At 35.8% G+C, this 11,752-nt stretch overlaps 1 protein-coding gene and 1 long non-coding RNA gene across 2 annotated transcripts; both read right to left on the bottom strand.

Moving 5' to 3' along the window:
• Nucleotides 1–474: 474 nt before the first annotated feature.
• On the bottom strand, nt 475–8,604 carry Madm (MLF1-adaptor molecule). Its single transcript, XM_075289406.1, has 2 exons — nt 6,674–8,604; nt 475–2,636 (listed from the first exon to the last, which is right to left on the bottom strand). Exons 1-2 carry the CDS (start codon nt 7,757–7,759, stop codon nt 1,155–1,157), a joined length of 2,568 nt encoding a protein of 855 aa, XP_075145521.1. The 5' UTR covers nt 7,760–8,604; the 3' UTR covers nt 475–1,154.
• A 646-nt stretch (nt 8,605–9,250) lies between these two features.
• On the bottom strand, nt 9,251–9,993 carry LOC142237648 (uncharacterized). Its single transcript, XR_012722534.1, has 2 exons — nt 9,522–9,993; nt 9,251–9,464 (listed from the first exon to the last, which is right to left on the bottom strand). It is a non-coding gene; the product is annotated as an uncharacterized LOC142237648 (long non-coding RNA).
• Between the last annotated feature and the right edge of the window lie 1,759 nt (nt 9,994–11,752).

Raw genomic sequence — 11,752 nt, 5'->3', positions numbered from 1 at the left:
AATAGTAATAATAATAATAATAATAACTTTTAGTAATAATAAAGCGCACATTTGTTTTTTTTATGGAGCGGGACTCTATGGGTAGGAAGGGAGAGGCAGAGGCATAGGCGGAAGGGCAAACAGTGTGGTATTCTCTCATTCAAATGGATGTTATGTGTATGCTTAGAAATGTATGTACCTTAGCCGGCCCAGCAGTTCATGTACCTTAGCCGGCCCAAAAAAAATAATAGTGTGTATAGTTTATAGTATGTATATGAGTAGTAGTCACAGTCATTATATATTTATATGTATATTTTAGTTTTTATTTTTTTTTTTTACTTTACACAGCGTAAATCGAAAATCTTTTTATTTGTTTATTTAATATTTATTTGGATTTATTTATCAAGCAAATTATGGAGGTCCATGTGGGGTATTTGGTTTTCTCTTAATGGGTCGTCATCTTTAGTGTCATTGTTTAAATAATGAGTTAATGGGTTTTGCATATATTTTTTGTTTTTATTATTTTACTCTTTTAGTATTCTCCGTTTGGAAGCCATTTTCTTGTCTTGTTTCGATAATTATATTGATTTTTCTAAAAAGTACCAAAGATTTTCTTTTATCATTAAGTATTTTTCTTTTTTTTTTTGCATTGTTGTGTTTTGCCATTTGCTTTTTAATTTAAATGTAAAAAATAACATTTTTTTAACGAAAAAAACAAAAATTAATAAAATTAATTATACTTGTTTACAGTCTCTGTTTATTTTTTGTGTAATTAGTATTTAATTTAATATTAAAAGGACTCTTGTCGCCACCTTTGCTTTGGGGCATGATGGTGGTGATTGTGTGTTTTCTAATGGATTTCCTTCTTATTCTGAATTTCAAACTTTCTTTTTGCTTAGCTAAATAGGAGGAAGAGGAGGATTAGAAGTGCATTTAACTGACTCGACTGTACTCAATATATTATAGAAGGTCTTACTCTTAAACAGAGAAGACAAACTAAAATGAGTTTTTTTTTTTCATCTTTTTTTTAATTACTCTCATATTTCTTGCTTAATTTGCAAAATTAATTATAAAAAAACAAGAAGGTTTTCAATAGGATTTGTTTTTAAAAACATCAGTTTTTCGGCATAAACTACCCTATAGTAAATTAAAAACACAAAATACTATTTCTTTCATTAGTTAATAGTTGTTGAGGGAGACGAATAGGTAGTGGTGGTGGCATTGGTTTGGGGAGCAGGTTGTACGGAAATGTTGGTTAGAGGTGTATACATTGAAGGACTGCTGCTGGCGACGGCTACATTTACCGGATTCATGTATTGAATATGAGCGGCACCAACGCCAGATGAAGCTAAAGTATTGTCAGTCACATCTATAGAAACCATTGAAGGATCTATGTGTTGATGTTGCTGCAGCAGGGAGTTCTGATGTTGTTGTTGTTGTGGTGGCGGGGGATGATGGATTTGCTGCATTGGGTCATGCGATGGCACATACATAACATGACCAGCCAATGGATCAGAGGCAACCATGGGTACTGTCACTGTTCCTGCCGATGCCAATCCCAAGGCCGTTGCTGTTGCAGCATTAGGGGGTAAGGGTGAAGTGATTTGCGATGGATTTGGAGCACGCATCATTAATGAAGCTGCCGCCGTATCAGCCACTGACCAATTCCTTTCCATTTGATTAAATGTTGTCATATTTGTTGCTGCCACTGCTGATGTTGATGGTGTATTATTTGTGGTAGTTGTTGTTATTATTGTGTTGCTTGCCGCAGGCAATGTCTTTGTCATCATTATGGCATTGTTGTTGTTGCTATTGTTATTGTTATTGCTAGTATTGCTTGTTGTACCGGAAATCGTAGTGGTACTTTGTTGCTCATTTATTGTAGCACTAAATGTTCGCTCCTGAGCCCCATATTCACCAAAGGCAGCGCCACCTTCTGAGAAGGTACTGCGTAAGGTCTCCTCCAATAGAGCCTGTATCTTATCCTGATCTTCAATATGTACAAAACCTAAGCGCACTAATTCTTGTGTTAAATCCGATGCGGTATCACTTTCAGTAACATCGCACGATAGTTGCCTATTCATCTTGTCATCCATACGCAATAAAATGGTCATCAGAATATCACTGCTGCCCTCCTTTAATTTTTTTACACTACACATCATATTAACAATACGACGTGACTCTATATCTACAGGTTCTGGAGTGGCGGATTTGACGGAATCAGCACGTTCCGGTGAGGCTGCTCTCGAACGGAAATGTGGTGGCTTCTTTCCGCTAAAGGCTGTTAAAGGATATACACCGTATTTAACATCTTCTACAAATTTTTCCAATTTATCAGCCGAAGGAACATCACATAATCGATATTCTCTTATGTAGGTTCTTGGACCCCCACCACCAGCTGAAACTTCCTGTTGCGATTGGGCAGTAGTGTCATCTTCACCACCAGCTGTAGGTGATTCCACATTTATCGATTGGTTTTGTTGCTGCTGATCATTTTCCCCTGTAGGCTCATTTTGGGTAAATTTCACATGTGCCATTATCACCTCTGGTCGATTGTAACGTTGCATCATGCCATCGATGACAGTTTCAGAGAACATTGTACGATTCGAAGATGAAAATATCAGACAATGGGCAGCCAGTAATTTTAGCGAGTGCACCTGTTTATGATTACATTTTTGAAAGATTTTAGTTGTTTAGGGCGGATGAGGGAGGGGGAGAAAAGAGAAGGCCAATGTTAACATTCATATTTCTTTATTTATTAATAACGCCAAAAGAATATACATATTGTGATTTTGTCACAAAAGGTATGTATGAATTTGTTAATATTGTTACATGTACATATCCCATCACCATTTACATCACTTACGATACCATGATGATTATCTTAAATGCTAGAGCAAGATGGGCGGCATATGTAAAGCAAACGTTTACAAGCCATCAATTGCCTTTGGAATCGTTGTCGTTTTTGCTTTGTGAGTATGTGTGTGTGAGTTTTAATTCAATTACCACTGAAGGTTAAATCATTTGATTTCTTTCAACAAAAAGAGGCACGAGAATAAGAGATCCATCCACATACAGTTCATATGGGAGGTCATTTCATTAAAATAAAAGTTCAATGCCAAAATTATTTACCACAAACAATATTACGGATGGACAAATTGTTCGATTGTAAATTGTAAGGACGAGTTCTATATAAAATTCGAGGATTTGTTGAAAACAATTATTCAATTACACTTGTTTCATTCTAGGCGATGGAAGAAAATATTAAAAACTATAAAGAAACCCCTTGAGAGAAGAAGGAAATCGACTTTTCTACTTATCGAATTTTTGACAAAAAAGTCAATGCCTTTATTTTTTGTAATCTTCAAATACGACTAATCGAATTAGATTACTTTTTTCATTTTTTATTGAAAATCTAGTCAAATCAACTTATTGAAAATTTATGTTGGCCAGAAAAGCCATTTGATAGTGATCAAAATCGGCTAATCGACAAAAATAAAGTTGAATTTGAATGAAGTACAAGAACCATAATAGCTAACATTTGATTTTTGCCTACACCATGTATGTATGCCCATAAATTGCAGTAATCACTTAAAAAAACTCTAGGTTTCAAGGATTAAGAGTAGATCGTGCCAACACCATGGTACCCACAGCTGATAGAATTCTACTAAAAATAGTAGTTTTCTTACTATTTGGTAGAATTGTTGGTCTTTTTGGGTAGACTTTTCAAAATACATATTTTCCTACAAGAAAGAAATACTTCAATTGCATTTATTTCCGACGAATTTCATTCCATGGAAATCAGTATATATAATGCGGCTTCTGACATATTCATATAGAAAACTCTATTTCATTCATTTATTTGGAAGAAAAATATTTTTTCCATACCAACCACCAAAATTTGACCACAAACTTAAATTTAGATTTTATTATATTTGATAGAATTATTACGAAATTTTTAGTGTATTATTTTTTACTTGAGTAAATTCTATGAATTTATAAAAAAGAAACCCCTATCAGTCGACTTCAACCAACATTTCTCCCATTTGGTATTTGAACGGTCTTACTCGGTGCGCGGAGCAAGGTAATGGAATTCGCTGCCAGGGAATTATCTTCTATATATTTCAGGGAATTATCAGTTTAGAACCTTAATACTTTACTTGCTGTACAAATTTTTATTAAAAGTCAGTTTTAAACCAATTTTTCCTGAATTGTACTAAATTCTATCAACATGTTGTCCTGAAGGGCGTTGGTTGATTAAAACAATGAATAAATAAATAAATAAAAGTCGATTTTGGCCAACATTAAAATAAATTATTCGATTATTGTATAGTTTGGTGAACATCAAATGCCTATTAGTTGAATTGGAAGGTTACAAAATGTTAGGTTAGGTACATTGGCTGCCCGTTATTCCAGGCTCACTAGGACTATTCAGTCCATTGCGATGTCACAGTTAGTGCTGTCCGATTCCATGTTTAACTCAATGACAAAGGACCTCCTTTTTATAGTTCAATGTCAAAGGACCTCCTTTTTAACACACACATAACAAAGGCATTTCCACCTCTGAAAATCTTTTTGGTGGTCGCTCGAAACTGAAATTGAACCCATAGGTTAGGTTAGGTTAGGTGGCAGCCCGATGTATCAGGCTAACTTAGACTATTCAGTCCATTGTGATACCACATTGGTGAACTTCTCTCTTATCACTGAGTGCTGCCCGATTCCATGTTAGGCTCAATGATAAGAGACCTCCTTTTTATAGCCGAGTCCGAACGGCGTTCCACATTCCAGTGAAACCACTTAGAGAAGCTTTGAAACCCTCAGAAATGTTACAAAAAGTCAATATCGTCTTGTAGAGGGATGGAAACTACATGCTTATAGATATGTATAGCATATAAAAATCAATCTTTAGTAATTTGATAATTGTATATTTTTGCGGTTTTTTCATTATTTTTAGCTTATCTCATGTGGTGGCATTACATTAGTATGCAATTAAATTGTATTTTTAAAGTAAGAAATAGTAAGTTCATGCTCATATTTAGAACAACAACAGTACACAGAAAAAATTTTCTCTAAAATATTCGCAATTAAAATTTAAATTAAATTCAATTCAAATAAAAAATTAATTTATTCAACAAATTTTTTAATAAATGCCCATTCACATTAGGCTCGAAATCTACTAAAAGTGTATTTGAAATGTCTTTTTTATAAGGCAAATGACAGTTGAAATCTCTAATTTTTTAATTGACTTTGGTGATTGATACTATAATTTCTGTAATTGAAGACATTTCAATTAAAATTTAGATGGACGAATTAATTACGTGATTGAATCCAATAAATATCTTTTTTGTGTGTAGGTGCATTCCTCAAATGCAATACATTGTCAACTTGAGATAAATCCTCAATCTCAAAATTTCATCTTAATTTCAACTGGACTGACAAACAAATTGCGTTCAAACCATTTCCAACTCGTTAGTTACTGATGGCTAGACTTTTACCGACATTTTTCTAAAAATAAAATGGTTCTCTGAGTGCTTCAAGACAGGATAGAAATAATATTGATTTCAATAAATCGATCAAGATCAGGCTACATTTTATTGATTCAAATCAATTTGTTTGTTATATTTTTGTCAACAGGAATGTTAGAAAATGTTTAGATTTACCAATTGATAGTTTGGTGGGTGCTACAAAGCAATGTTTGTTGTAACCATCATTTGATCTAATTTATGGAGGAAGCGGGATTTGCCTCTTCATGTAGAATTGGGCATACACGTTTATTAAAAATAAAAACTCTAAGCCCACACACTGCATTAGCCTGCAAGCAATGTTGTTAATTTATCATTTCTCCTTATACTTGTGTATACTGTACGAAAGAGAATCTATAATGTGGCGAAAGCAGCATACATTTTACTGCAATGCAATGGGTGAATCACGCTTTCTTTATAACTACAACACACACGTGTAACATACTTTAGGGATCTATGGATATACGTAAAATACATTTCTAAAACGAATTAATTTATGGCAGATAGTATAGTAGGAACGTGTAAACTAAAAAGGTCATTAAAATATTGACGTTCCAATATGATGTTCTTTGGTATCGTCATCATCATCATCATACTATTGCCCTACACAATAAACCCATTTGTGAATAAATTTTAGCAAAATAGGCATTATGCAAATAGACTTCAGGGTTGCCCGTGGAGTGAGTGAGAGTTGATGAATCAGCCAATACTTAGAAGTTTAATTGGAAGTTTCAACAAACGGTGAATAAGTTGGTCTAATTACAATATTTTTTAATACCTTGTCATTACAGCCTAAAGGTGTGCAACAATATGTTACAGCAGTAAAATTACTTTTTTTCGTATTGATGGTTTTTATTAGTCAGTCAGTCAATGTCCTACTTCAAAGAAAAAAAATGTAGTTTATATTTAAGCTCGCCTTTTTTTTTTGCCTCTTTTTGTTTTCATCGTCTACGCCACATATGAATGAAGCACAAATACATCTATACTTCTTAAAGACACGATCAAAATGCACAAAGCATATAAGAAGTAACGACACGATAGTCCCCGACAGACATTGGACAGGACAGACGGATAGATAGATGAACGGCGCGGACGGACAGAGGAACGAACGGGTGTACTATGAATGACAAAAACAAAAAACGAACAAATAAAATTTTCAAACAATTACTCACCTCAAATAGCAGTGGATGAAATAGCAAATCACTGGCTTTGGGCCTTTCGGAACGATTCCTTCGCAAACATTTGTAGATTAAATCACGTTGTAAATCATTTTCCAAACTATTTATGGTCCTCAATATTGTCTCTTCGTGTATGGTAGTGTTTGGTTCACTATTTTGTATCTCTAAAGCGGCCATCTCAAGAGCACACATGCCAAATGCGTAGATATCGACGGCGGCTGTGAGCTGACGAACTGCACCATATTCGGGGGCCATAAAATGTAGGGCACCATGTTCAACGGCTTTGTGCTGTTGCTGTTGGCGAATGCTATGATGGACTGCATCGGGAACAACGGTGCCAATTTTGACAAGACCATTGTGCTGGATGAAAATGCTATCACAGGTTAGATTGCCATGGATGATGGGCGGTACGCAGGAATGCAAATAGTTAAGCGCTGAAAGAATTTGTGTACACCAACGACGCCAGGCCTCCAGGGGGAGACGTTTGAAATTGCGTTTGGTGCGCTTAAGGAACTGTTTTAAAGAACCAGACGACATGAATTCGGTTATGAAAATCACTCGCGGCCGTTCGGGATTTTGAATGTCGGTCCAATAGCGATGGAACTTTACTATATTCTGGTGATCCAGTTGTAAAAGGTTATCAAAAACTTGACGCATTTTATCCTCCTGCGATTTAAGTTCCTGTATGCTGGTATATTGCAATTCGTTCCAGACGACTTCGACACCCTCCTCCGTGTCCATAGCCAGATGGACACAATCAATTCCGGGTATATCCCGTTGATCAACTTCTTCCCGTCGCTTCAACCATCTCCCACAAGGAGACTCTTCAAGAATTTCACTCTCATCCTCTGAGTCGTCGCCTGATTCGCGAGGCGATGAATCAGCTGCCATGTTATTTACTGCATCTGCTGATGAACTAGAAGTTGCTATTATCTGGGGTGGTGTACTGTGTTGCTGTGGCTGTGGTATGTTATTGTGTACATATTGTGAACTGCCTCCACTACTACCAGCACTACCCCCACCGCCACCACCTCCAGCACCGACATTAGTGCCGATCTGTGCTTGATTATTACCGGACATTGACAGCTAAGTGGTTGCGGCAAACGCCTCCACTAGCCTCGGATTTGCGTTCTAAGCCGGTCTCTTCCTCTCCGCTGGCTGTGCCTGTGTATGTGTCTGCCTATCTCTCTCTTTTTATATGGATGTGTATTTACACCTATTGTTGGTTGGTTGATTGCTTATTCGTACTTGTTTAAAATTTCAATTAATGTCGGCTAGTTTGTTTAATTTTCTTGCCGATGGCCTTGATTGAGTCTTTGTTGTCTATTTTCGCTTTTGGACGTTCCCGGGTTTCCCGTATTTCCTTTCTTCACGGCTTATATCGTTTTGATTTTTGTTTTTCAACAAAAAAAGGTTCAGATGTCGTTTTCTTCGATCGGTCACTTTTTAATCTCTTCCCAAAATGTACGTGAGTGTGTAGTTGTTGCTTTTTCTGCTGTGCTTTTTCAAGGCGTATGAGTGTTTTTTCCTCGTACTTTTTTCACTTGTCGTTGTTTCGTCGTAGTTTTATGCAAATAATTAATTAGCCATTTCACTTAGTTTTTGTTTCGTTACACACTTGAGATGTCCTTGCTCAGAGGAATGATTAAATTATTCATTAAAATTAATTAACAAATCTTTAAATATTCCCAACAAATTACAGAAATGAAAATCCTCATTATAATGTATCGAGTTTTTGCAAATATCTCGCTTCTTCTTTCTCATTGGGGCAGCAATGGGGGGAGTCTTTTCCTTCAATTATTGCATACTCGTATCGTAAACGTGACTAACTGAAACGTATGCTAACGTTGCAAAAGTTTCGTGATAGACAATCGGAGCATTATAAATAACAATGCAAATTTTAATTGAAAACACAATCAAAAATACACTTTTGTGCACCATACGCCGAAACATCTACAGCCTACAAATAGTATTGTCTAATCAAAAACATGAACTTATCTATTGAAGTATATTGCAAACCATCACTGATAAAAAAATGCGCCCCATTTCTACAATTTGATGACATATTTCTAATACTTTACACTTTTTTCCAAATAAATGATTAGGATTTTAACCTTACTTCCCGTCAGCTGACAACGAAATGTATAAATTGAATGGTCTGATTATGTATCCCTAAACGTAACGTAAGAGTAACTTAACGGGAACGTTATTAGGGAAAACGAAATGAAAACGTATCGCATGTTCTTACTGCACTAAAATAAACAAGGTATAAAGGTGGAATTACATACAATGCGGCCATGCGTGCGTACGTTATATCCCTGCCAACATTTTTTGAATTTGGGGACTCTTTTGAGAATCCCCACTACGTCGAAAACAATCATATACGACATCAAAAACTCGTCGGAAAAGCGCCGTCACTATTGAGAAGTTGTACCACACCAAGTTACTACAAAAATGTTTCGCATGAGTGCAATTATTAGGTGCCTTTATAGATCAATTTAGAACGACGCCAATAAGGGACCCTCCAAACAATCAGAAAAAGTGCATTTTAAGATAGTTGTAAAAGAATCATTGTGGTCGAGTAAAACACGTTTGTTTAGATATTTATTAATTTGATTAAACATTTACAAATTCTTAAAAATATAACATTTATACCACTATCACATTACATTTAACATAATTTTTGGCATTAATTATGATGTTGAGTTACAAGTAGCGAGTTACATGTTGCTGCGTCTATCAACCAGTGTTTTTATTCCATGGAGGCAGCGTGTCTGTAAAATATCTGAAAAACAATCACTTTATTCCATTTGGAAAATCACCACATTGTTCACCAATATACCTTTCACAATTTTAAGCGTATAATCTATGTTTTCAGAACTTTATTTTCGTTTTTATTTAATTAAAATATAACAAGCTGGTTGCGCTTGGCGTTTCACAAAAAAATGGCTTTTTTAACAGTAGGGATGGCAAATTACTTGCATGTACTTTTTGATGTACCTTTTCATGATGGTTGAAGTGACATTTACGAGTCTGTGGTAACGATGAGGATGAAATGGAACTTTGAAATGCTGGCAGGGATACTATTAACAAAATAAAGCTAAAATGTGGGAACTACTACTGTTTTAGTTACACGATAAAAGTAACTTATGCGCTTTACAGACTATCAGTTCTTCCGGACGGAATGTCGGTGTTTGTAAAGAATCTTACAGTGTGTCGGATCGATACGACTTGTCGGCGATGACTAAATAATCGGTAAATGTGTTATCGATCCCATAAACATGCAGCAGTATCGATTATGCCTTCGGACTTAACTTATATTGTGCACAATATATGGGATATGTTCGACACGAATAACTGAATAAAGCGCATTATGCATATGACGCATGAAGTTGTCGAACTTTTAACTTTCAAATGCGTCGAGTGCGTTGACAACATTAAACAACATGTAAACAAATCAACAAACGAAAACAAATCGAAAATATAGACGAGGAATTATCTAGTAAGTTTAAAAAACATAAATGTCAAATAAAGGGTGATTCTTTTGAGGTTAGGATTTTCATGCATTAGTATTTGACAGATCACGTGGGATTTCAGACATGGTGTCAAAGAGAAAGATGCTCAGTATGCTTTGACATTTCATCATGAATAGACTTACGATCTGCCACAACGTCGAATTTTCAGTGAATGGGCCCTAGAAAAGTTGGCAGAAAATCCGCTTTTTTATCGACAAATTTTGTTCAGCGATGAGGCTCATTTCTGGTTGAATGGCTACGTAAATAAGCAAAATTGCCGCATTTGGAGTGAAGAGCAACCAGAAGCCGTTCAAGAACTGCCCATGCATCCCGAAAAATGCACTGTTTGGTGTGGTTTGTACGCTGGTGGAATCATTGGACCGTATTTTTTCAAAGATGCTGTTGGACGCAACGTTACGGTGAATGGCGATCGCTATCGTTCGATGCTAACAAACTTTTTGTTGCCAAAAATGGAAGAACTGAACTTGGTTGACATGTGGTTTCAACAAGATGGCGCTACATGCCACACAGCTCGCGATTCTATGGCCATTTTGAGGGAAAACTTCGGAGAACAATTCATCTCAAGAAATGGACCGGTAAGTTGGCCACCAAGATCATGCGATTTGACGCCTTTAGACTATTTTTTGTGGGGCTACGTCAAGTCTAAAGTCTACAGAAATAAGCCAGCAACTATTCCAGCTTTGAAAGACAACATTTCCGAAGAAATTCGGACTATTCCGGCCGAAATGCTCGAAAAAGTTGCCCAAAATTGGACTTTCCGAATGGACCACCTAAGACGCAGCCGCGGTCAACATTTAAATGAAATTATCTTCAAAAAGTAAATGTCATGGACCAATCTAACGTTTTAAATAAAGAACCGATGAGATTTTGCAAATTTTATGCGTTTTTAAAAAAAAAAAGTTATCAAGCTCTTAACAAATCACCCTTTACTTTAAAAAGTGTGTGCAATATAAAAACATAATAAAAAGTGCAGAGGCGAGGAATGTAATCAGCTAATTTATTTGTGTTCCGACACATGCTGTAAAGAACAAAATTACACTGGTAGAAAAAAGGCGGTACGCGGGCATTACCATTTGGTATTAATAGTTTGTTTGTTAATTCGGCATTCTTCTCTCATTAGATGCGTAAGAGACATACAAAACCCTGCTAACATTTTTTGAATTTGGGGGCGCTTCTGAGAATCCCCACTACGTCGAAAACAATCATATACGACATCAAAAACTCGTCGGAAAAGCGCCGTCATTATTGAGAAGTTGTACCACGCCAAGTTACTACGAAAAAGTTTCTCATCAGTGCAATTATTAGGTGCCTATTTAGATCAATTTCGAAGGACGCCAATAAGAACCCCTGCAAACTATCAGAAAAAGTGAATTTTAAGGTAATTGTAGAAGAATCATTGTGGTCAAGTAAAACACGATTGTGTAGATGTTTATTGATTTGATTAAACATTTATAATTGAAATGGAACTTTGAAATGCTGGCAGGGATTATGGAGGAAATCGTATTATACATGTAAAAATGTTTAAGATATTTAAAGT

This window comes from Haematobia irritans, chromosome 1 (assembly GCF_050003625.1).
Source record: "Haematobia irritans isolate KBUSLIRL chromosome 1, ASM5000362v1, whole genome shotgun sequence".
NCBI classification, from domain to species: domain Eukaryota; kingdom Metazoa; phylum Arthropoda; class Insecta; order Diptera; family Muscidae; genus Haematobia; species Haematobia irritans.
The sequence above is the reverse complement of the archived record's forward strand: the minus strand, read 5'-3'. Positions and strand labels throughout refer to the sequence as shown.